Genomic DNA, 27,593 nt, shown 5'->3' with positions numbered 1-27,593 from the left:
AGAAGCTTGGGATAAAAAAAAAATTGGATAACAAAATAGAAATGTTTCAGATAAAATAAGGGCCAAAAGCTGTTATGGAATTGTTTTGAAGGGATATGTTTATCCCATGATAGTTTTAAGTTGATCCTGATAAGGTTTCTTTGGTAAGTCATGGATGGCTTCCAGTTCACAGCCCTACCTTCATAACCCGTCACCACCCATTAGCATTTTAATTTTGTGTATGGCTATATCACGGATACATCAGTAGACTAACAAAGCCTATAAGCCATTTGTCAGAATGTTTTTAAATGCATGAAATACATATAATTACAAAAAATAAAATTAGGTCAAAATGGGAGGATTAGAGTTTCAAATATGCTTGTCATATGGCAAGACATTTTATTATAAATTTTTTATTCATCATTATTGATATTATTACATTATATTAATTATTATTTTATTGTATTATTTATTTATAATATTAATTTATTGTATAATTATTATTAATGCATTAAAGATAGCCCCTAGCCAGGGTCTAACAATTGCCATAATCTGGAAATAATGATTATAAAAATCATTATTCAAGATGAAACAATTATGATTTTTCTATTTATGGTATAAAATGAAAATATCTGTAATTTCTAAAGAGCCAATTGGAAAGGTTCTGTTAATTCCATCATAGTAAAAACAAAAAATCAGTTTTTTCCCTACCCGTGTTCAAACTGCCATAAGTCCTGTGCATAGTCCCCTCAGAAGCCTATGGACCCAGATCAAGACACCCAGACATAGAGCGTTCCACCACTGCCCCTACTTGTTTTTAATTTCCAAAAAGATACTATGGGGCAAACTGTTTTCCCTCTGCTTCATGGGACCGCAATTGATGGAGTTGTAGCACAGACTATGGCTAAGCACGGGGTCGGGAGTCTGAAGCTGTGCTGCGGTCAGGTAGATACTATTCAAAACCCTAAGGACATCAATACTCTTACAAGATCTTTCACAGCTACTAAACTAAATACGGAATCCGCCTTAAAAGTCTCTCCTCTCCCTTCCTTGCACCCTTCTTATGTTGTACTTCCTTCTGGGATATATTTCCCTAGTAAATGTTTCATGCTGGAACATCCCTCTTGCAGATCATCTCAAACAAGAAGTGTTCATCTTCCTCTGCCTTTCATTACTACCCTGTGTGTGGCCCTTGTCCATTTCCCTGCGTATATGATTCTCTATGGAGAGACTCTTTAGTTGATCAATGAACTTTGAAGTCTTGATATGGTCTCAATATAAACTTTCTGCTGAACTGAGATAACTGCTGTACAGAGACATGGAATTACAGGACCTGCCCCCTCAACTCTTCCCCATCTCACATGAGCTTGCAGGTGTTCACCAACCCCATCTTACCGATGAATTAGTGAAATCTGAACACACACTTGCGTCTCATCCCCATTCATACCGTCCTCGCACTAGAGTATTCCTTTACCCCAGTCATTCTTCTCCCAAGCTTCATTTGTACCTTCAGGACTGACGGTTGTTTTTTTTCTCCAGGAAGGCTCCTTTAACCCCAGGCTCAGTCCCATGGACATGCAACCCCTGTGTTCTCATGGAGACCCACACTTAAGAGTGTCCAACTGTGGTTCATACTTTCATGTTGTCTTCCTCATTAAATTTAAATACTTTAAACAGCTGGCCCCTCATTTTCATTTTGCATTGGATAATCTATCCCTGTTGGAGAATTAACTCCTAGAGAAAATGGGTTTCCTCTCCATTAGCAACCACTGACTGCCTATTGCTTTGTGTAGAGGTGGGCCTTCAGAAACATTGGTATGTTGACTGACACGTTTTTCGGGTATTGTTTAGGGAACTGTGTTGTTAAGATTCCATGAATACAGGACGCCTGTCAGGTCTAGAAGACATTATCCAGTCCCCAGATATTCTGGTACTGTGACTTTTACAATCTTTCTGTCCTCCTCCACAGTGTCCTCAGAGTCTTGAGTACAAAGGTTCTATGGCAAATATGGCACTAACAATTATTTTTTGTAAATAAAGTTTTATTGTTACCGATCTGTTGTCCATAACAGCTTTCACATTACAAGTGTAAAGCCACACAGTTATGATAGTCAGAATAACATGACTGATTGAAATATTTGCTACTTGATCCCTTAGAGAATGTTTTCTGACCTGTGATTGATATGGTTTGCCTCACTGTGGTAGAATGAAAACTTTGAAACACCAGTCAACACGGCAGTGTTTAACAAGTCCTGCCCCTATATGGCAGCCCGTGGCTGCTGAGACAGGGGAAATCCACTTTCTCTAGGGGTTAACACTCTGATAGGATATTCAATCCCAAGTCGTCTGTCCTAAACACATATGCAAATGAGCAACACTCAAATGGATGCAGTGGGTTTTACGTATTTATACATATACATATTATATATCCTATATATTAATGTAGGGAAAGGTCATAGATTTGAGAGGGATAGAGACCAACATAGGAGGTGTTAAAGGGGAAGAGTAAGAATTTGAAATAATAAAACCCAGAGATGAGGGAGTGAAAAACGTGTACAGTTCTGAGGGGATGGAGGACACCAGGGGAACATGGCCCACAGAATCAACTAAGCAGGGCTCATATGGGCTCACAGAGACTGAAGTGGCATGCACCTGGCCAGAAGGCTCTGCACCAGGTCCTCTGTGTGTGTTACAACTGTTACCGTGGAGCTTTTGCGGGGCTCCTAACAGTGGGGGTGGGTGTATCTCTGACCATTTTGTCTGCTCTTAGGACTTTTTTCCTCCTTTTGGGTTGCCTTGTCTAGCCTTTGTATGAGGTCTTTTGGCCTTTGCTTAGTCACGTTTGGTTGTTGACTCTTGGAGTCCTACTCTTTTAGAAACGAAGGGAAAGTAGGTCTGGGTTAAAGGGAGGTGTGAGAAAGCTGGGAGGAGGAGGGAAGGAAAACAGTTGTTGGGTTGTGCTGTATGAGAGAACAGTTTATTTTCAATAAAATACTTATATATAAACATCTCAACAATTTTTAAAGAAGCATAAGGAGGCAGACTTGTCGCTCAGGCCACAGTTAGCCAATCCTTGGCTAGAATGTCAGGGCACTGTGAGTCTTGCATGGTAAATGGATTTGAGTCTTGGTGCAAGCCACAAGGAAGCAGAGTTTAATTCCTCTGTAATAGGGAAGGCTTTATATAATGAACTTGCTGGATGTCAGTAATGAAGAGATCTAGTCGATGGCACTTTGCGCAATTTGTTTTGATAGCTTGAAATTCAGCTTTAGGTTTGAACAGACTTGCCTTTTATTTGAGATTTTCCTTGGGAGCTCATCACTCATTCCTACCCCTTCCTCAATCTTAGGAATCTCGTATTTTCAGAAACCTCATTAGATGATTAATAGAAAATCCTTGTTCATTACTTCTAATCTCTGTCATTAAAATATGAGTGGAGAGAACTGCAAGCCCTTTCCTCTATCACTTTTACTGTAGAGCTGAAAAGTGCACAGGTGGCAGAGAAAATTCATATTTCCCTGGTCTTCCTATTAATATAAAAATATAAATTAGAATCCGTAAGCACTATCATACTCCAACAATGGGCGCTTAGCAATCATAACATTCAATACCTGATACTTTACAGACTTCACAAATGGGATTTTCGGCTTCTTGAAATGAGAGTCTGCATTCTCAGATAGGAGAGCAAAACCACAATTCGGTCTTGCTTAGGGTTCCTTTTAGGAGATATGTATTCACAGGTTCCTAAGTGTTAACATTTAAATGCAGTACCACACAACACACACACACACACACACACACACACACACACACACACCACAGGAATCAACACCTACAACCATGTCTTCATGAGTTAAGTTGCAAGAAGATCCCCATTTGTATGAAACATCATACTGCACCCTGATATTTAAAGCGCTCAGTAATCATTTAACTCAAACGTGTTCAAGTGCATCTGGTGCTTTATTTGATTTGGGATGATTCTGCATGGTTCTCATCAAACTTCTCTTCTTCTGTTATTTTGCAGTTTTCTCCTTGTGTTTGGTTGCTTGATTTTGTCAGTGTTTTCTACCATCCCTGAGCACACAAAGTTGGCTTCAAGTTGCCTCTTAATTCTGGTAAGTGAAGTATATATAGTTATATATCTTATAAGTATTCGGATGTGCATAAAGTTCATGTAATATACCAAATGCGTATAATATTGATGCTATGCATTTATACTGTCATTGATCCAGAAGGATTGTTACTACAAAACAGAAAATCGTCAAAGATCGCTGAAGTATTTTGCCGCCAGTGTAACTGATAGAAAAACATGAGAGAGCCATACAGAAAAATTAAGGATACTATAGACAGCAATATCATGTCCTACGGGTATATCATGAGAAGAAGGTCATAATGGCAGCTTTTTTTTTTTGCTTTCTGCTAATAAATAACTATATCAAAAGTCAGTATGCACATGATTTCTCATTGTTGTTTAAAAAAAAAAGCTACAGGGTAGAAAGCGTTTTCCAATAACTGAATTTAGCAGTAGCTAATATAATTGGCTAAAAACCTGTATGAATGTGGTAACTCATACGAAAACAGAAGGGTCTTTGTGCTCCGTTCAACTGTTTGTTGGTAATGCCGTTACCTGGTGAGAAAGTGCAGATTTCTCTGTTTCCATTAAGCTGTCAGTCTTCAGACACACAGAATTACCCAGCTCTCTTTAAAATGGAAAAAGACCCCAAGAAAAATTTTAGTCTGGGTTATTCTGAACCTTTTAAGCTCTCGTCGTTTCGATGACAATGAATCCAGAGCGCCGTACACTCCAATCACATCTGATTGAAAGTTTGGTTCATTTATGTCCATTTTAACCTGGCTTGCTTAGTCCAAAATTAGTAGACTTGTCCGTCTCGGGGCTGTGCGAATGATGTAGAAGAGCCCAACTCTGTGAAGCCTGGAGGAAGGGGGTGGAGTGAGGCAGTTTCTGTGAAATCACAGGGACTGATTGTATACAACAATCATTTATTTTGCAAAGGTGCTGTGTCATCGAGATGGGAAAGGAAAGACCTCAACTCCTGTAAGAGGAGAGGAGGCAGATGCTCTCCTGGCCTGTGCTTCCACATGGCTAATTTTTGCTTGATGATGCTGAGGCAGCACCAGGTCTCTCAGTCTTACGTTACAGAGGATTCCTTTTTGAATCAGCAACGAATCTACTCCAATTTGCCTCCATACACATTGTGCTCAGCGGTATACTGCTAATGTTATAACTTCGCTTTCCAAACCAAGGGAGAGAGCAGAGCAAGGAAGAGCACACTGGGGGTTTGTTCCATTTGCACACTTTCCATGTGGGGAACAAGTGGGCTTTTAGCTTGGTCCACCCCTCTGCTTCTTACAAATGATGTTTGAAGCCTGAGATCTAAGGCTCGGCTGGCATCAGGTCCACACAGGAGCTGAATTGTAGTTAGAAAATGTAAATATGGCCTTCAGACCTTGGAATAGATTATAGGGAAAAAAACCTTAATCAACTGAATGAACGTGTACATGTTTAGAAAAAATAATCAAAAGCATAAAGAAACCCACAGAAACTTACAGAAGCTCAGCCTTTGCAAACCCCAGAGTAATTCAGATCCTGACTTTTCAAGCATGTTGTCTCATGAGTAACTGATGTTTAGCAAGTAGGATATGGTTTTGCAAATAAGGAAGTTGGCATTGTTAATCATTTTGATGGACTTGAGGCATCGTTCATGCTAGGCAGGTGCTCTACCGCTAGATGTGCTCCCAGCCCTGACCTTGTCAGTCTCAAACATCTTCAGATTTAACCGAGCAAAACAAAGTGTTTCTGCAAGTGAGCCTTCATTTTGAGCAGTGATCTCATGCTGCAGACAGACATTTCAGAAGGGTACTGTTATATGGTGTTCAGTTTGTTAATTTTCCTATTTGGGGGCTATAGAGGTACATTTCAGGTTGGCCATTTTAAAGCTAAAGAGTGTTCTAGAGACCTGTAGGGAGACTATGTGTAAACCTACGATTCAGTGCAGTCTCCAGCATCCTTTATTTTATCTTTAAAGCACAAGTAAAATTAAACTTTTTCTTTAATTCTTTCTTGATTTCTTGTGTTTCTTTTTCTTTCTTGATTGGGAATTGACAAGTTGAAAAGACATGCATATTTTAATGTTTTCACAATGAGTTAACAGCATATACATTATATTTATTATATATCATAGACATTCAATTATAGTGATAAATAGATGGTAGGTAGAAACATAGATGGTAAATGGTAGATAATGATGATAAATGATAGATAGATAGATAGATAGATAGATAGATAGATAGATAGATAGAAGATTGATGGATATCATAGGCATCCAATTATAGGCTATTAGGAAATATGAGAACACTGAATGATTTACAAAATCTCTTGCTATCCTTTTTCATGTATGTTTGTACTGATTAATCAGATTTCAAAGACTGCCCTGTGATCACATAACCAAACCAAATTCAAAGAAATCAATTCTAGCTGACCGGTTTTATCGTTTGGTTGCTTGGTTTTCACTGCCGACATAAAGAATATCTAAAATGTTATTATCCAAATAGTTATAAGAAGGGCTACTAAAATATAAACAAATGTTTTCAGTAAATTACCCATTTTATCTGACAGGGTCTAACTTTGTACTGGCTCAAACAATTCTGCTGCTTCAGACAGTGAGTAGCTCTGAATGTAGGTCCAGGCCGCCATGCCCAAATGATGTAAGACTTTAATTTTTGCTGCACACATTTGGTGTACAAGCACAAGACTAGAGGAGTAGTCATAATGATATATAAATAATGTATCATTCTGTATGATTTGTTATAACTTTACAGTTGCCTTGAAAGAATGTTCATTATGGTAAGGTATTTTCTGTAACCCCCATGTAAATAACAGACTCCCATATTTCAGGGAAAGAGCATACACAATGCTGACAAATCTACCCAGAAACAAACTTCTGAGAGTTGTCTTGGGTGTTCTCCTTTCTGACTCATTGTTCTTTGAGATCACCAGTGAGTTTAGTGCATTCCAGTCATTATATGGATATTCTCTTGCCTATGGAGTAGGGCCCCATGAAGATGACTCTAGTTCTTCATCCTATAACACAAAGAGGGCGTTCCAGTTCTGTCATCCATAATTGCACTTCGAGTGTTAGTATAAAACTAAGATCCATAAGCTTGCCTACATTCCAAACTGAGCTAATGCTTTGTTGATTTTACTCCTCTTTCTATTGGGTAAAATGATATTTACCTGGTTCCTTCAATATGTTTTATGTAGATGTCTGCAAACAGGCACCACTTGGTAAATTTTTCTTCAATCTTTGTTGGTTTTGTTGTTGTTGTTGTTGTTGTTGTTGTTTTTTCTTTCTTTTTTCGTGTAGTTTGGGAAATTAATTCTGTACCAACATCTGCTCAGTAAATAAGATTTGGGGAAAAATTAATAAGAATCACCAGTACTGTGCCACCATCCTTTGCCAATGGCTACAAAAGCATTATCTTATTGACTTCTTTTGGAAATCTGGAATCTATTGGATGCTTACAAATTCTAGGAAAAGTTTTAGACAGTTAGTTGTAATTAATTTCATTTTCAGCATTTAGCGCAGTGAGCACTCTATACCCACTAAGCCCAGTCCATTGCAGACGGCTATCCCTGTGTTCTAGAAGTACAATACACCCTGTTTATAGGAGACAGGTTGGGTAAAGATGATTTTATCCAAATGTCAAGGATCTTGTTCTGATTTCCAATTGCTGCTTCTAATCAGAGATCAGGAGGGAAAAGGTATCAGCTGTGCCTGGTATATCTCATTCCCTTAGGGTAATGTGCCCAGCTAAGGTGACTTCTAGTGGAATTTAAAGATCTGTTAGGCTTTATTTTTTTCTGGATTTGAGGTAATTTCTTTATGAATGTAATTGTGACCTTGTGACATCAGCAACTAGGAGCTGCAGAAACAGAACTGTGAAGGCTCAGAGCTTTGTGTATCATCGAAGCTATGTTGCTATAAAATCAGATTAGCCAAACAATGTGAGCGTGTTCCTGAGACAACCACACAAAAAGCTATAAAATGTACACAAGAGGAAATAGAAAAAGGGCTTAAACATTTCACCACCAAATAAAAAGTATTGAAATACTGAAGGAGAAAATGATGTAGAAAATGAGGGACCCGTAAAAAATAAAGAATGATGTGGAAAGGCAGACGTCCACTAAACACTAACCTGTTTAAATATAAATGGAACGAAGTTTCTAGACAAAACACAGTGGTTTGAAGTAGAGATTTTCCTTCAACATGTACTAACTACAAGAGACTCACTTTAGATCAAAGACACAAAATTTCAATAATAAAAGGATCAAAAATATAATGTAGAAATAGTAACTGAAAGAGAACAGACATAGATGTACTAAATATAATAGGCAAAATATACTTCAAAGCAAAGTAGAAAAGTCTCTTAAGAGAGAAGGACATTATAGAAAGGTTCAAAGTTCCATCATAAAAATAGAAATTTTCATCATATAAAGGGTTCATATAACAAAGAAATAAGTGTAAAATTAAAAACCATGTAGCTAATAACTGACTACCAAATACATAAAGCAAAAAAATGTATAACATTGGAGAAACAAATTAGCTGGGAATTGGAAGATGTGAACACCCCACTTTTCGTAACTAGGAAGAAGAGGAATAAAGAAACATGAGATGCAGCAATAAACCAACTACATCCAACAGGCGTAGACAGAACACTCTACTTAAGAGCAAGCATACACATTTTTCTCAAGAGGATATGGGACATTCTTCATGACCAATATATTAAATTTCAGTACGTCTTTAAAAGACAGATATTAGAGGGGGAAAAAAACATATCCTTCCATGATGGGATGAATTTTAAAACAAATTTAGGAAGCAACACAAATGTTTACCCATTGGTGGAAAATAAAAAATCCACTCATAAGTAACTAGTAGGGTAAGGAAGAGATTATAGAGATGAATGAAATAAGACACAACTTATTAATATTCATATGACATAGAGAAAGCAAGGTTAAGAAGCAGGAGCATATATGTACCACACTCCCTCCTCCCCAAGGCTCAGGAATCATTGTATTAGAAAGAGTGGAAAAGGTAAAAAGCCTGAGGTGGTGGATGACTACACGGAGGCCATCTCTCTTGGACACAGCAGGGTTACCACACATACCAATTCACAATGGTTATGACAGCGCATACAAAACTGTACAAGCAGCACGGAGATGGGAGGTGGGCATGAAATATACACCCCTAGCTGCAAAGCTTTGGACAATTGTCAGCTACTGGGAAAGGGGGAGATGGTTTTCTCTAAGAGTTGGTAAATTGACCATGGTCCATCAGAGGCCAATGTATCCAAGAATATTTGGGCAGCAAAGATTGGTCTTGGTGGGTTAAAATGGGGGGGGGGGAGATCAGTATGAAACTCTCAAAGAATTATGATTTTTTTCAATTCTAGGGGATTTATTTTAAGGAAATAATCTGAAATACAAACATAGACTACATTTATTTAACCTAGAATTCCCTTCTTTTCCTTTTCTTTATAATGTAATTACAATTATTCATTCCCTTTTCTCCCTCCAAACCCTCCCATATACTGCCCCCCCCTGGTTCCCCTTCAATTTGCTACTCTGTGCATGTGTGCACATGTATATACATGTATAATGTGTATTAATACTAATAATATATGTATTAATAATAATATATACGTGTTAATAGATATAACCTGTTCGGTTCATATAATTCAATTTGTATATGTTTTCTCAAGGCTAACCGTTCAGCACTGGACACCCAGTTGCTGTGCTCTTCCCTGGAGAAGACCTCCTGCTCCCAGCTATCCTTGGATTCCAATAGGAGGGTTTTGGCTCCATGGGTTTTTCATCGTCCAGTTTGGCGTGCCCTTTGGTGTCATCCTTTCTAAGCTCACATTTGCGTGGTCACGTTGGTGAGACTTTAAGGGTGTAGCTTCTGATATTACTCAAAGACACAATCTCAGGGCAAACTCCCTGATCCTTTGACAGTCTTACCCCTACCTCTTTCTCAGTGTTCCTGGAGCATTGAGTGTGATTGTGTTTTGGTGCTGTTCCCATTGGTACTGGGCTGCAAAGCTCAGCATTTTGATTGGTTGTGGTTTTCCGTAGTGGTCTCCATCTGTTGTGAAGAGAAGTTTCCTTGGGGGACGGTGAAGACTACACTTATCTGTGGATCTAAAGGCTTATGTTTATAGATTGTTGTTCGTAATTATGCAGGTTAGGTAAATTAGTAGTTGTAGAGTAATTAATTTAAAAGAATGAATATATCTGTAAACACATTTAGAAACAACAAAGACCTTACATCAGCAATCCAATTTCACAGTTTATCAAAGAAGAAAAAAGAACAAACCAAACCCAAACTGTGAGAAAGATAAGAACAGATAATTGAAATGGAAAGGGGGAAGAAATAAACGTCTGTTATTTGAAAACATCAACAAATTTAATAAACCCTGTTTAACAGGGTCTTACAATTTAGCCAAAGCTAGCCTTGTGCTTGCTGTGTAAACCAGACTTTCATAAATTTCCAATCTTTTTCTCAAACTTCAGACACTGTACCTGCCATTATTATATGCTTTGCCAATATCAAAAGAGGAGGGAGGGATCTTAACAAAATTGAGAAACGGCAGGTGTATATTATGTATACACTCTACTCTTATGTCACTGCTATGAACATTAGACAAATTGATATGCTTAGAGCTGGATCCAGCACAGAGAAAATTCTTGGAAAGTCGGCAACTATCATAATCATTGTTTCTTTCATCCATAAGGAAGACTTGACAGGGAGATGAGTATAGGAGAGCTGTACACTGCATTTTTTAATATGCTATAATTTTAAAATAGAAAACAAGTATTTTTGGCGCATCTCCCAGTTAGTTATTGTAGATTTGTACACAAATAGATTCTTGTAACTGGAAGCAGCTTCCTGGTACATGCTAAGCATGTGGCCCGCGCTATTGTAGCTTTTATTGCCGTGTCAGATGCCATGACATGCTCATGACTGAAAACTCTCCTCTCAACATCTGTCTGTTCACAGCTGGACTGACTCGCGTATGAATGCACAGAGATTATGACAGCATGCACAAGACTTACACAGCTTCACATCACAACACAAACACACACACACACACACACACACACACACACACACACACACCCTGCACCAAGAAGGGCAAAGGCCCAACCCTAACCAAGAAGATACTGGTAACTGATACTTGTGAAAGAGCCAATCAGTCACCAGTGTCTAACTCTAAGGCAGGTGCCATGTCCAGGAATAGTTATTGAACAGAGATGGACTCCATGCTCTTCCGTTAAGCTTTTCATTCTATATTAGCATTTTTATCTTGTTGTTCTTTATATTTCGTCTGTGTTCTGTTTTGTTTTGTTTTTGTTTTGGGGGTCTTTTGGGATGTTTTGGCTTCTTATTTGTTTGTTGGTTTGGTTGTTGATTGATTGGTTGTTGAGTTTGTTTGTTTGTTTGTTTGTTTGTTTGGTGAAAATAGGGATTTTTTTCCCCTCAAGATTTCTATTCACCCAGAATTTGTCACTTCCTCCCAAACCTACCCACCAAAATCCACATGCAGATTTCTGTTCTCTCTCATTAGAAAACAAACAGGCACCTTAATTAATAAAGATGAATAAATATTATAATGAAATAAAAACAAACTTCGATAGGACAAAATGAACAAATAAACAGGGAAAAAAAGTACCAAAGAAAAACAAATAGACACAGAGACATAAATACCATAAAAACACAAAGCCATATTATGTCAGCAAAAGATCTATAAGGTCAATAAGTAAGTAAGTAAGTAATTCCCAGTCAAAGCATTATGAGGCCAAACAAGCACCAAGAAATAACACAGTACTGAGTTCGTTTTGTGTCGACCGTGCTAGGCATGGAACCTGCCCTTAAGGGTGGTTTGTATACCCACTGAGAGAAGATGGTTTTCTTTTGCAAGCAGTTATAAATTGGAAATAACTTCTGGGCCAGGGATGGGGAATTGTGTCCCCTTAGGCTTTCAGAAGTCATATGTGACTTCATATGGCATAGATGAGTGAAGGCCCTGTGCATGCTACTATAGTCTCTGTGTGTGTGCATTGGTCCTGCTGTGGTTAGAAAGCCATGTTTCCTTAGGGTTCTCCATTCCCTCTGACTCGTGTAGTCTCTCCACTTCCTCTTTCATGAGGTTCCCTGTGCCCTAAGAGGAGGGATTTGATGGAGACATCCCCTTTAGAAATGAGTGTTCCCACCAAACTAGATAAGATGGATGAAGCAAAGCCGAACCGGATGTAGATCTCTCCTGAGAGACACAGCCAGAATACAGCAAATACATAGGCAAATGCCAGCAGCAAACCACTGAACTGAGAATAGGACCCCCGTTGAAAGAATCAGAGAAAGAACTGGAAGAGCTTGAAGGAGCTCGAGACCCCATATGTACAACAACACCAACCAACCAGAGCTTCCAGGGACTAAGCCACTACCTAAAGACTATACATGGACTGACCCTGGACTCTGACCTCATAGGTAGCAATGAATAGCCTAGTAAGAGCACCAGTGGAAGGGGAAGTCCTTGGTCCTGCCAAGACTGAACCCCCAGTGAACGGGATTGTTGGTGGGAGGGTGGCAAGGGGGGGAGGATGGGGAGGGGAACACCCATAAAGAAGGGGAGAGGAAGGGGCTAGGGGGATGTTGGCCTGGAAACCGGGAAAGGGACTAACAATTGAAATGTAAATAAGAAATAACCAAGTTAATAAAGATGGAGGGGAAAAAAAGAAATGAGTGTTCCGAGGTTCCTTGGTCTCTGCACATTGTCCTGCTGTGGGTCTCTGCATTTGGTCCTATATACTGCAAGGGGAAGCATCTCTGGTGATAACTAAGCAAGACACTTGGAGTCATTTTATTACTACATCCCTTTGGTTGTCCTCTAGGTTCTGTCTCGGGTTTTAGATTATCCAAGCAGTACTGGGCATGGGTTCAATCTCATGGAGTAAGCCTTGAATATCATCAGAGAGTGGATGGTTACTCCCACACCTTTTGTGCTACTATTACACTAGAGCATCTTGCAGGCAGGTCACCACTGAATATCAAAGGTTTCACAGCTGGGTCAGCATTTACCTTTCTCCTCTGCTAATGTGCAGTATCATAAACACTAGTCAGTAGGGATGAAGACTCTAGATACACACCAGCTCAATTTCTTTATGTTCTTTAGTTGTGTAAATGTCATCTACAGCAATGGGAACTTACCAAGATTTTTTGGAGAGCAACTTATACCCTTGCTAATAACCTGAGTTCTTTGGGAATTTCCATGGGCCCTTTTCACCAACAAATCAATTGCATGCAACCAAATCCTGCCACTGAGAGTTTTATTTGATAGTCAGAGATGTCTCCTTGGGGCTTTGTCACCCCATTATTTAGTGATTCCATTTATCTTTCTTTCATATATGTTTTCTTACATGTGTTTTAAGAGGCTTCTACTGCAGTAGGGTTCCATACAATCCCTCAAATGGTCCTTGCTTTTAACATTTCTCCCTATATTCCCAACTTACATATTCTCTCTTCCTCCTCATTCGATCCTCCACCACTGTGATGGTTTGCATATGCTTAGCCCGGGGAGTGGCACTATTAGAAGGTGTGACCTTGTTGGAGGAAGTGTGTCACTGTGAGGGTGGGCTTGGAGGCCCTCCCCCTAGCTGCCTGAGGATGCTGAGTTAGTTACTGGCTTTCTTTGAGTGAAGATGTAGAACTCTCAGCTCTTCCTGCACCATGCCTGCCTGGATGCTGCCATGTTCCCGCCCTGATGATAATGGACTGAACCTATGAATCTGTAAGCCAGCCCCAATTAAATATTGTCCTTTATAAAACTCATGCTGGTCATGGTGTCTGTTCACAGCAATAAGACCCTAAGACAACCACCGATTCCCTCCCCACTATCCATGACCATCAACTCTATTTGCCTTTCCTAGAGAAATCCTCCCCCCCCCGCCCAGTCCCTTATGCTAACAGAGTTATGTGAATTTTTTCCTGCCTATCAAATACTCGATAGGTAACATCCACATGTATATGAATACATACCATATTGTCTTCTGCAGTCTGAGTTACCTCATTCAGGTGAATTTTTTTCAAGCTCCATCTATTTACCTGCAAATTTCATGATTTCTTTCACCTTTTAACACCTGCATAATGCTTCACTACAAAATGTACTATACTACTTTATTTTTTCATCTTTTGACAGACATCTAGGCAGTTTCTAATCTCTAGCTGTTCTAGCAGCAATGGACATGATTGAACAAGTGTCTGTGAACTAGGATATGGAGACGATTGGATATATTCCCAAGACTAGTATTAGTGGAACTTGAGGTAGATCTAGTCATACCTTTTTTTTTAAGACTTATGCATATGACACACTGTCCTTAACACACCAGAAAGAGCATCAGATCCAATTACAGATGGTTGTGAGCCACCATGTGGTTGCTGGGAATTGAACTCATGGCCCTTTGGAAGAGCATCCAGTGCTCTTAACCACTGAGCCATCTCTCCAGCCCTAATCATGCTTTCCAAGGACCCACCAGACTGATTTCCATAACAGCTGTACAACTTCACACTCCCTCACACAATGGACGCGTGTCTTCCTTACCCCACATTCTCTACAGTGTCAGCTGTTGCTTGTTTGATTCATCTTGGCCATTCTGAAAGGTATAAGATGCAGATTTCAGCGTAGTTTTTATTCGTATTTCCCTGATATTGAAGATTTCTTTGGTTTGCAGCCACTTGTGTTCCATTTTCTGGGCACTCTCTGTTTAGATCTGTAGCTGTTTTTAGCTGGGGGTAGTTGGTTTTCTTCTCTTTTTTATTTTTATTTTATTTTATCATTTTTCTTTTATACTACAGATTTCATCCACCTCCTCCAACCTCTACCTCCCATCCCATACCTCCTCCCCACCCCCTGTCTCCACAAGGATGTCTCCACCCTCCACTCCCAAACCCCCACCCCACCAGACCTCCCCACTCCATGAGGCCTCCAGGCTCTTGAGGGTTAGGTGCATCTTCTCTGACTGAACCCAGACCCTGCAGTCCTTTGCTGTGTATGTGTTGGGGGCCTCATCTCAGCCTGGGTATTCTGCCTGGTTGGTGGTCCAATGTCTAAGAGATCTCAAGGGTTCACCTTAATTGAGACTGCTGGTCCTGCTGTAGGGTCACCCTCCTCCTCAGCTTCTTCCAGCTTTTTTCTAATTCAGCCACAGGGGTCACCAGCTTCTGTCCATTGGTTGGGTGTAAATATCTGCATCTGACTCAGCTGTTTGTAGGGTCTTTCATGGGGCAGTCATAATAGGTCCCTTTCTGTGAGCACTCCATAGCCTCAATAATTTCAGGCCTTTGAGCTTCCCCTTGGCTAGATCCTACTTTAGGCCTGTCGCTGGACCTCCTTTTCCTCAGGCTTTTCTCCATTTTTGTTCCTGCAGGTCTTTCAGACAAGAACAATTATGGGTCAGTGTTTGGACTGTGGGATGGCAACCCCATCCCTTACTTGATGCCCTGTCTTTCTACTGGAGGTGGACTCTACAAGTTCCTCTCCCCACTGTAGGGCATTTCATCTAAGGTGAAATGTTCCCTTTGAGTCCTGAGAATGTCTCACCCAGGTCTCTGGTACATTAGAGAGGGTTCCCTGCACCTCCTACCTCCCAAGGTTACCTCTTTCCATTCTTTCTCCTGGCCCGCAGGGCATCAGTCCTTTTCTCCCACCCAATACCTGATCATGTTCCTCTCATGCCTTCCCTGTCTCCTTTCCCACCCAGGGCCCCCTACCCCTGTGATTGCTTTCTTCTCCCTCCCAAGTGGGATTAAGGTGTCCTCACTTGGGCCCTTCAGCTTATTGATCCTTTTGAGTTCTGTGGATTGTATCTTTAGTATTCTGTACTTTTTTGCTCTAATATCCACTTATTAGTGAGAACATACCATGTCTGTCCTTTTGGGTCTGAGTTACCTCACTCAGGATGATATTTTCTAGTTCTATCCATTTGCCTGAAAAAAACTCAGGATGTCTGTGTTTTTAATAGCTGAGTAGTATTCCATTGTTTAAATGAACTACATTTTTGTATCCATTCTTCTGTTGTGGGACATCTGGTTGCTTCCAGCTTCTGACTACCACAAAAAAAAGTGAAACATGTAGCCCTGTGACCTGGTGAGGCATCTTTTGGGTTTATGCCCAAGAGTGGTATAGCTGGATCTTCAGATAGATCTATTTCCAATTTTCTGAGGAACCTCCAGATTGATTTCCAGAGTGGTTGTACCAGTTTGCAATCCAACTAGCAATGCTTCCATTGTTCCTCTTTCTCCACATCCTCAACAGCATGTGCTGTCACCTGAAGTTTTGTTCTTAGCCATTCTGATCGGTGTAGGGTGGTTTTGATTTGTCTTTCTCTGATCACTAAGAATCTTCTAATATCTTCTTCAATTTTAATCTTCAACATCCTAATGTTTTTACTATACAAGTATTTCACTTGCTTAGTTAGAGTTACCCCAAAATACTTTTGAGGCTATCGTGGAAAGTAATTTTCTGTGATTTCTCACTACGTTTCTCATTTATGTATAGGATTTCTTGTGCTAAGTTTGTATTCTGATACTTTCCTAAAAATGTTTATCAGCTATAGAATGTTTTGTAGAGTTTGTAGGGTCATTTATACATATAAACAAACTGTCTACAAATAAATATACATTGGCTTCATTCCTATTTGGTCTCCATCAATTGTCTTCTTCAATAATCCAACCACTCTAATAAAGCCTTCAAGTACTGTGTTTAATAGGTGTGGACAGAATGGACAACTTTGTTTGTTCTTGGGTTGGAAATGCTTCAAGTTTCTCTCTAGTTAGGTTGATGTTGGCTTTAGGCTTGCTACATATAACCTTTATTATGTCAAGGAATGTTCCTTATATCCCTAGTCTTTCTAGGACTTTTTATTATAAAAAAATGTTGGATTTTGTCACAGGCCTTTTATGTATCTAATGAAATGATCATGTGTTGCTGTTCTTGTCATCGTCATCATCCTCTTCCTCCTCCTCTTCCTCTTCCTCTTCCTCCTCCTCTTCTTCCTCTTCCTCCTCTTCTTCCTCCTCTTCCTCCTCTTCCTCCTCCTCCTCCTCCTTTTTCTTTCAGTCTGTTTCTATGATGGATTGCATGTATCAGTTTATATGTATTGAAGCATCCCTGTGTCTCTGGGATGAAGCCTACTTAATCGTGGTGGATGATCTTTTTGATGTGTTCTTCATTTCAGTTTGCAAGTTATTTATTGAGTTTCTGCATCCATATTCATAAGGGAAATTGCTCTATAATTCGCTTTCCTTGTTGTGTCTTTGTGTGATTTAGGTATTAGGGTAATTATGGCCCTGGAAAAAGAATTCTGCAATGTTCTTTCTGTTTCTATTTTGTAGAATAATTTGTGGAATATTGGTGTTAATTATTCTTTGAAAATCTGATAGAATTCTGCACTGAATCCATCTGGCCTAGAGCTTTATATGGTGGGGAAACTTTTAATTACTGCTACTATTTCACTAGATGTTTTTGGTTTGTTTAAATTTCTTACCTGATCTTGATTGCACTTCAGTGGGTGGTATATATTAAGAAATGTATTCATTTCTTTTAGGCTTTCTGAATGGGTGCATTATGGGATGCTAAAGATGTCATTTTGATCCTCTCTATATCCTTAGTGTCTTTTGGTACACCAGCTCCTTTTGATCTCTATATTATTAATTTGAATATTCTGTCTTCTTTTTAACTTGTCTAAGAGCCCGAGGTCCTCCTTTCACACGGAATTGTTGCTCACCAACCTAAAAGGACAAAGGGAGCAGAAGTGAGTGGGGCGGATTTGGACAACCTTGAGTACCAATGGATTAGCCTCTAGGATCAGCTTCAGTGAAACTCAACTTTATTTGGGATAAGCAAGGGCTATTTAGATCTTGGGGAGATAATAGGGATTTCTAAGGTGGGTAAATTTATGGTCTAGGGTGGAGGCCTAGGAATGCTTCATTTATATGAAGAGGAATTCCAGGAACCTGCACTGTAGGTTCTTGTCTAGACAGAGGAAGTTAAACCTGTAATGTGGCTATAGGCTACATGATTTTTCTCAGAGGTTTTTGTGGAGTTACGGGCAGAAAGGGCTGATTGGTCATAATACCGTGCCTAATTATTATACATCTATATCAGGAAGAGCTAGCAGGAAACTTTGTGCAAGATAAGTCAGGCACCTGTACTTAGAGACACTCTCCATATGAGAACAGGCAAAGAAGAAGCCTCATTGAGAAAAGGGAATCCTCCATTTTGCTCCAGAGAGCTTATCTGAATATGGAGGACTGTGACCTTAATAGCAGGGTCTTCCAACAAGGGCTTATCAGTTTTACTGATTTTCTCAAAGAACAAACTCTTTATCTCATGGATTCTTTGTATTATTTTGTTGTTTTTTGTTTCTAGTTTATTGATTTCGGCCCTGAGTTTGATTATTTCTTGATGACTATTAATTTGGGGTTTGATTTCTTCTTTTCTTGTGGTAGAGCTTTCAGGTATGCTGGGAAATTACTAATATGATATTTGTTCTTTTTTTTTTTTTTTAGTGTAAGCTCTTCATGCTATGAACTTGCTGCTTAGAACCACCTTCATTATAGCCCGTAGGTTTAGATATGTTGTGCTTTCATTTTCGTTCAACTCTAAAATGTTTTTCTTTCTTAACTTCTGTCTTGACTCATCTTTCATTCGGTAGTTGTTCCATTTCAAAGAGTTTGTAAACATTCTGTTGTTTCTCTTATTGTTGATGTCCAACTTTATTCCATGGTTATTATTTGGGATGCAAAATGTTATTTCAATGTTCTTGTATCTGTTGAGACTTGCTTTGTGTCTAAATACATGTTTAGTTTTCAAAAAAATCCTATGAGGTGCTGAGAAGGTATATTCTTTTGTGTTTGGGCAAAATGTCTGTAAATACCTGCTAGGTCTCTTTTATTTGTGACATAATTTAGTGCCAGCATTTTTCTGTTATATTTTGCCTATAAGACCTGTCTATTGGAGAGAGAGGGGTATGGAAGTTTCTCACTACTGCTGTGTGGGAGTCAATATATAATTTTAGCTGTAGTTGGTTTTCTTTTATGAATTTGGGTGCCCTTCTGTTTGGTGCATAAATGTTTACAATTATATTGTCCTCTTGGTGGAGTTTTCCTTTGATGACTATGCAGTTATTCCCTATCTCTTGTGATTTGAAGAGTTTTGGTTTGAAGTCTATTTTCATCATATATTAAAATGACTACCATACCTTTTTTCCTTGGGTCCATTTCCAGGGAATAACTGTTTCTATCCTTTTACTCGAAGGTCATGTTTATCCTTGGTGTTAAGGTGTGTTTCTTGGATATAAGGAAAGGATGGATCCTGCTTTCAAATCCAATCTGTTAGAATGTGTGTTTTATTGCAGAATTGAGGCCCTTAATATTGAGAATTTTCAATAAGTAGGATTTGTTTATTCCTGGTATTTTTGTTGTTATGTTGGTTGTGGTGGTGGTGGTGGTGGTGGTGGTGGTGGTGGTGGTGGTGGTGGTGGTGATTTTTCTGTAGTGGATCAATGAATTCTGGTGGAGATATAATTTCCTAGTTTGTATTGATTGTGTTTTATGCTGATGTCTAGACATTTATGTTTGGAATAATTGTAATTCTGGGTGTTTCCATCTGGTCTTGTCTTTGTTGAGTGATGTTCCATTCTCTATCTTCTGTTACCCTCCCTGGATCTTAGGAACATGTGTTGGCTATGGTAGTGAGTGCCTCTGAGTCCCTGCCATGTATGACTATTGAGATCCTGGGTAGATTGACTTTTGTGTGTATAGGTATCTGGAGCAAATGAATAGGAATGGGCAAGAGGTGGGGGCTTAAATGATTTATAGGCAAGAGGAAATCTAGATCTGCCATGAAGTTTGGAGGAACTCAAGGGAATGAAGTCAGAGAGTAAGGATATGCCCCTTTAGGTGATCTGCTACAGGGCTGGGGATAGGACTTGCTTAGTTTGATTTTATTTTGTTTGTTTTGTTTTCCTTGGTTTGGGGGTTTATTTATTATTGTTGTCATTTGTTTCTTTTTATTGTTGTGGTTACTATTGCTATTTAGAGGCTGAGAAAAAGAACATGAAGCTGGATGAGTAGGGAGTAAGTAGAATCTGTGAGGAATTGGGGGAGGAGAAGTATATTATACGAAAATAATTAAATGAGTATCCGTGTGTGTGTGTGTGTGTGTGTGTGTGTGTGTGTGTGTGTGTGTGTGCATATTGTGGGTTGAGACAAACATTGGGCAGGACAACTCTGAATCAAATCAACATATATATGTGTGTGTGTGTGTGTGTGTGTGTGTGTGTGTGTATGTATATATATATATATATATGTATATATGAGAGTGTGTGTGTGTGTGTGTGTGTGTGTGTGTGTGTGTGTGCCTAGCCTGAATTTCAAGGTTAATTGAAATTTATGTTAATTTCAAGAAACCTGAAATCGAAACCAGCATTTCAATACTGTTCACTTGGTTCTTGATTCCTTATTTAAACAAAAAGAAAAATATTTTGCAGTGGAAGTCTCTTCTCAGTTTTAGCATTTGGTAAATTAGCCATGTGACTAATAAATGGTGCTAAATAAATGCCAAGTGCAAAACAGAGCCATGACTTCAACCCAGATTTTGCCAACTGAAAGCCACCAAGTAGATGCCTGCTGTCTTCAAGTACCCACCTGACTCTCCTCTTCTTCCTTCTTCAAGACTAACTAGTGTGTTTGCCACAGCCTAGTGGAGCTTAAAATCCAAGGTCTCTTTGTGGTGCCATAAGTCAAGTGTTACTCTTCAAATGTTTCCCTTTTCTCAGTGAGTTTACTTTCTCGTAAATATGCCCAATGTACAAAATTATCACAAATGGTTAAGTCAGTTTGCATCACTTCATAGCAAGAATTCTAACAAACTATTTTGCCACTGATCACCTGATCCATCGAAGTCATAAGGGATACAGTTTCAGCTTCTAGCCACAGCTCACTTTGTTCAGAGGCGCTATTAGGCCAGAGAAGTAAAACTATTTCCAGGTCACACTGTACTGTAAAGCACCATCTTCTGTTGTTTATTTGGCTAACCTGAGGTTGTACACATTCATTTCCTCTCTTCTTGACAACAATATTTGAATTTTTCTAACCTTTTGGGCAATGTCCTGACTTCTAGATTCATTTTAAACTATTAGACTTGTAAATAAACATTTTTGACCACAACCTCTTTCAGTTGAAGAGAGAAGTTGAAGACAACCTCTTCAACTGAATGAAAGTGAAAGTGACTTGGTATTGTCACATTTTTTTTAATTGGTAATGGTCATTTCCAAAATGAAGGATGCCAATAGCAGTCTCAGTAAGATATCAGAGACCAGCTTGGTGTGTTTTCTCAGTTACAGTCATGCTGATTTATACAGACTATGAGAACCATCCAGATGTACACTACACAAATGGTGAAATGTCCAGATTGTCCCAAGTATCATAATGAACCTCATGAAGATAGAAACTGTGTGTATTTGCTGCTTATAGTTTATGTAGCAAAAGCTGACAAGGGTTTGGTTTTGGTTGTTTTTGTCTTTTTTTTTTTTTTTTTGCATAGAACTTTAATTCCTGAAATGCGTAAAATCCAAATTAGGCAGATCTAATTATATCTTAAACACACTAGTAACACTTGCTATTTAAAAAAATCTGTAGCGAATCTCTTTATAAAAAGAAGAGGCCCTTTGAAAAGCTGATAACAATATAATTAATCCGTGTTATCTGTTTCCTTTGTAATTGTGGAAGCACGTGTTCTTTACTTGTGATGTAACTATCTACTGTGCACCATAGTAATGAAGAATTGGAGATGACTTTGGCTATTTGCCACCCGACAGAATAGCCACAAACACATTGGCCAGGCCTTGCAATATGAAAGGGTTTGCACGTGAAAGTGTATGGGCCTCAGGTAGAGTGAGATTCCCTTGTTCTTTGCATTAAACCTTCTGGTACTAATCATTGTGAGAGAAGATAACAGAGTGTAAGGATAGGAATCCATTCAAGGGTATAAATCATGTCATTGTAACAGAGTGACAGACTGTGAGATGCTAAGCAACTACACATGGAAAAATGACTGATGCTTTCTGAGTTTCCTTGCGTCCCTGTAATTTACTGAAGAAAGCTCCCAGAATATCCCAATGAACACTGAAAACTGCAATTATTTTCCTGAGCTCTCCTTTCATCGAGGAAACTGAAAGTAAGCCTGAGAATGATTCATGGAGACTAATGGCTCTCATCAATCTGCTGATGACTGAAAAGGCAGGAGTGTTTAAACACCTACACGGGACCATCACTGAGAGATAATAATAGAGTAAGTAAGCTTCCCTGTGAAAGGCATTTCAGATACTAGAAGGAAGAGTTGTTGAGTTCAAACAAATGAGGCCATGCCTGGAAGACTGTTAAGAAAGAACTTTCTACATTGCTGATATAAGTATTAATATCTAACTAAAAGACCAGACATTTCACTAAACTTATATGGAATATGGCCCAGCAAACACTATTAGCATTTTCAATGAGCTCAGACAGTCGATAGTCTATGCCAGCATTTTTCAACCTGTGATCCCTTTGGGGTAACATTTCAGATATTTATATTGTGGTTTATAACAATGGCAAAATTAATAATTATGAAGTAGCAACAAAATAATTTTATGGCTGGGGAATCACCACAACATGAGGAACTGTATTAAAGGGTCACAGCATTAGGAAGGTTGAGAACTACTAATCCATGCAAATGCTTAGTTCCACAAAGGTAAATTTTGTGGTAGACAAGCACTGTCTATTGAAGCTTTGGCTGACAGAATCACTTAACTGGATAATTCTACAGGGTCTTAGAAAACACCAAAATCCAACACCAATAACATCCATCCTTTTCTCTGGCTTTCTTTACCACCATCTTCTCAGAGATACCTTCATTATTCATTTATCCATTTATCCAACAAGTCTATAAACTTTAAGATAAATGGACAAGGCTTTCTCTCTTCCTTTCATTTTACTTGTATGGGTATTTTGTTTGTACGGGATCACATGCAGGAAAGTTCCTTCAGTGGAGGTCATATCGCCCTTATCTGGAATTGTAGAAGATTATAAACTGACATGTGGGTGCTGGAAATCAAACCTAAAGACTAGAAGAGCAACCAGTGCTCTTAACCACTGAGCCATCTTTCTACCTCAAGTCCCTCTTTTAAGAAGTTGGAGGAGGGGTTAGAATGAACAAAACAAGTCACAATCTCCTTCATGGAGTGCCCAATTTTTGTTGGAAAAATGTACAGTGAGGAAAAAAAACATAAATTGGTGTTTTCAGAATAGTCTGGGCTGAAAAGATGGCTTGATAATTAAAAGCACTTGCTGTTCTTGCAGAGAACTCAAGGTTTGTTTCCCATCATCCACACGACATCTCAAAGCCATCAATAACTCCAGTTCCAAGAAATCAGATGCCCTCTTCTAGCCTCAGTAGACACTAGGTACACACATAGTGAATGTGCATGCATGCAGGAAATACACTCATACACGTAAAAATTTCTTTAAAATATTTAAGAATTAAAAGCCATATGTGGTAGCATACACTTTTAATCCCAGAATTAAGGAGGCAGAGGTAGGCTGGCTGAACTCTGAGTTTGAGGAAGTCTCATCTACATACTAAATTCAGGCCAGCATAGTAAGGCCATTGACAGATAGATAGATAGATAGATAGATAGATAGATAGATAGATAGATAGATAGATAGATAGATAGATAGATGATAGAGATATATAGACAGACAGGTAGATAGATAGACAGACATATAGACAGATAAATATAGAGATAGATAGATAGATAGATAGACAGACAGACAGACAGACAATAGATAGATGATATGTATGCAAATAAATTGACAAAGAAAACAAAGACATGATTCAATAGTTTACTTATTTACTGTTTAGAGAGCTCTACTGAGAATCTAACATTTTTATCAGGGAGTTAAAATGGAGCGAGTAGCAAACGCCACAGCAATATTGGAAGGAAAACCATTGTAGGCAGATGGAGTTTGGAGCACAAAAGACCCAGGCAGGAATATACTCGCTGAGACAGGATAAAAAAAGAGAAAAGACAACAGGGAAATAAAACAAGGTGGGGACAGAGACGTGGAGAAAATGATGCACCTGGTCCCTTCTGAAATGGTACGTTTCTTGAGAGTTGAATACAGAGCCGAGTTGGGGACATTTAATACAGTGATACTTGCAAGCAAATTACAGAGAAAGATGGCCAAACTTTAAATGCATGCTGAAATAATCGTAGTCCCATGGATATGGCTCAAGATGTAGGTTTTGCCTAAGAATGGACTGGGCCTGAGCATCATGGAATGTAAACTATTTAGAACACCTTTGAAGTCGTTCACTGGAAAATAATGTCGACCTAAACTCAGTTAGAGAGAGTGTGTACCCGAGGGAACAAGTGCGCTGAAGAAGTTATGCAGTCTAGAAGTCACAATAAAACACTAAGTCTTGTATAATTCTCTCTCTCTCTCTCTCTCTCTCTCTCTCTCTCTCTCTCTAGCGCTCTCTCTCTCTCTCTCTCTCTCTCTCTCTCTCTCTCTCTCTCTCTCTCTCTCTCTCTCTCTCTTAAAAAGTCCGTAAGGGATTTTCTCTTCAGACCTAGGGTACCTTACCCCTTTGGTTACTACCCGGCTTTCAGACACTTGTTTCCTGCCCAACATTTATTTTATCTGTGTCTCTTTCCTCATTAGCTTTCTGGTTTAGACCTACCCTCTCGCTATGGAACTAACATTAGATTTCCTAGGTGATGTTTGATTCTGTAGATTGCTATGGATAGTTAGGTATTTTCCTAGTTCCTACCTATTAATCTCCCACTAGCTTCCCCAGGTCTTGTTACTTAACTGACTGCTGTTGTGATTCTAACATGTTAAGTATCTCCTATATGCCAACTTTTATGCTGGGATGAGAAATCCCAAATATAATTAAGACATTGAACTAGAGTGGAAGAATTACTATCCGTAGCTCATTACTATGCACAGTAACACTTGGCTCCATCAAATCCTAAAGAAGCTCAACATCGTGAATTGATAGACAGTAACTGATAAAATGTAGGCAATGAGATCATCTTTTAAAATCCCCCCATACACAAATCTACATGGGGAAATATTTCTGCCTCATCATTTTTCTTCAAAAGATCACATTGAAACCATGGAAAACCATTTCTAATCTGATACTAGTCACCATGTTAGGATATCACATTTTGGTTTAGTGCTATGCAAAATCAATATGTAAACAAACAAAGGAACAAAATCTCACCTTTCCCTCTGTAAAAATCTATTAGAATCTCAGTTAAGGAGAGGAGCTGCAACAAGCAGCCGCAAAGTAAACTAGAGAAAAAAAATACCCAAGCTATAAATGGCACCATGACAACCAACATCAGTCTCGATTCAATGGAAACAATGCAGACCTGGTTTCCTCTGGGTCTGTAACTCACAGTGACTCCAGAAAGCCTTCCAGGTAAAATGGAGACTGGAAAAGACCCCCTGCAAGTGGCCCAGGCCTCCAGCCTTGACTTTCCTGTGACAATTCAAGATGGTAACATCTCAAAGACCTAGGAAAACCTGCAAATCCCTCCTGGGAAAAGAGCCTTCACTACGAAGTGGAAATTCTAGAAATTTCCTTTGAGGGAGACTGTGAGTTGGAAAGTGTGAGCACTACCCCTAATGCTGCAAAGTAGGAGGGAAGACTCTGATTTATATTCCTATAACCTGCTCTCCCAGACATAATTTTGAAAATAAGCTGGAATCAAGTACAAGTCAACATCCAATCTAACTTCAAGCGAAAGAGGCACTCTAACATAAATTAGTGGGGACTGTAGTGATTTGAATAGGTATGACCCCCATAGCCTCATGTGTTTGAAGGCTTGGGTCATACGAAGTGTCACTATTAGGAAATATGGCCTTGTTTCAGGCAGTGTGGCCTAGTTTGTGTGATGGTTTGCATATGTTTGACCCAGGGAGAGGCACTATTAGAAGGTGTGGCCTTGTTGGAGGAAGTGTGTCACTGTGGGGGTGGGTTTGGAGACCCTCCTCCTAGCTGCCTGAGGATGCTCAGTCTGTTCCTGGCTTCCTTCGGGTGAAGATGTAGAACTCAGCTCCTCCTGCACCATGCCTGCCTGGATGCTGCAATGCTGCCATGCTCCCACCTTGATGATAATGGACTGAACCTCTGAACCTGTAAGCCAGCCCCAATTAAATGTTATCCCTTATACAACTTACATTGGTTATGGTGCCTGTTCACAGCAATAAGACCCTAACTAAGACAGTATGTCACTTTAGAGGCAGGCTTTGAGGTTTTTGAGGTCAAGCTATGCTCAGTATGACACATAGTTGCCTTCTGTTGCCTGCCATCAAGATGTAGAACACTCAACTCCTTCTCTAGTACATTGACTGCCTTCATGCTGCCAAGTTCCCCACCATGACTAAACCTCTGAAAATATAAGGTAGCCCCAGTTAAATGTTTCTCTTTACAAGAGTTGTCATGGTCATGGTATCTCTTCACAGCAATAAAATCTTGACTAATACAGGGTCTAATACCTATTGAACATTCCCATTCTTAAGTGTTATGATGATTGGAGAACCTATGAATTAACTGCACATTCATAACTCCAAAAGGTTTTCTGGATGGTCAACTCATATGTTTCTTTCATCGAGCTGACCTACTATTTTGTCTTGGCCTGGGTCTCACAACAGGGGTGACTTGGAAGCCCAGACGTTATAGCTTGGCAATGAATGAATGACAGATGTATATTGATTGAGGAGAATAGGTTGTGTGACAAGGTAAGGAGTCAGGGTTAGAATCTAGATAAGAACCTTGAAGAGTTCCAGGCTGAAAGTGTGTGTGTGTGTGTGTGTGTGTGTGTGTGTGTGTGTGTGTGTGTGTGTGTGTGTGTGTTCCTTGTTCCTTTGATTTCATGTGAAGGTCAGAGATCAATTTTGGATATCGTTCTTCTGTTCCACCATCTTATTTATGTTGCTTTTACCCTTTTTCTTTTTTTCTTTTATTAACATATCTTAATTATGTATAATGATGAATTTTATTAAGGCAGTTTTGTATATGTACATATAGTATTTTATCATGTTCACCTAATTACCCCTTTTTGTTCCCCACTCCCCTTCCTCATCCTGTCTTCCTTCTACTTTTAGTATATCTGTCTGTCTGTTTGTTTGAGTGATTAGTTGTTTGGTTGGTTGATTGATTGGTTGATTGCATAATTGTGGGACCCAATGTGTTTAATTACAGCTGCTGCTAATCATGAATATTTATTATAGCATGAGCAAATTATTAGCAGCTATATCACTTAAGTAAATATCCCCCACTTCATCAGCAACCATTAGCTGTGTAGTGTTTCTCATCATTAACCACACCCCTAACAACTGCTAGCTGGAATAGCGAGTTCAGAAAGAGGTAAGAAAAGCATCTTTTCCCCATCCATGATGGACAGTTAATGCACCCAACCTTGTGCA

General features: G+C 39.2%; 1 protein-coding gene across 3 annotated transcripts in view; it reads left to right on the top strand.

Annotated features, from left to right (window-relative positions):
- The window catches only part of Kcnq5 (potassium voltage-gated channel subfamily Q member 5), a 564,994-nt gene that overhangs the window by 362,316 nt on the left and 175,085 nt on the right, over positions 1-27,593 (top strand). For all 3 annotated transcript variants that reach the window (XM_087564913.1, XM_087564912.1, NM_001134643.2), the window contains 1 exon segment: positions 4,004-4,094. In XM_087564913.1, coding sequence (XP_087421039.1) covers positions 4,004-4,094 — 91 coding nt within the window.

This window comes from Rattus norvegicus, chromosome 9 (assembly GCF_021556685.1).
Source record: "Rattus norvegicus strain SHRSP/BbbUtx chromosome 9, alternate assembly SHRSP_T2T, whole genome shotgun sequence".
Taxonomy (NCBI): Eukaryota; Metazoa; Chordata; class Mammalia; order Rodentia; family Muridae; genus Rattus; species Rattus norvegicus.
The sequence above is the reverse complement of the archived record's forward strand: the minus strand, read 5'-3'. Positions and strand labels throughout refer to the sequence as shown.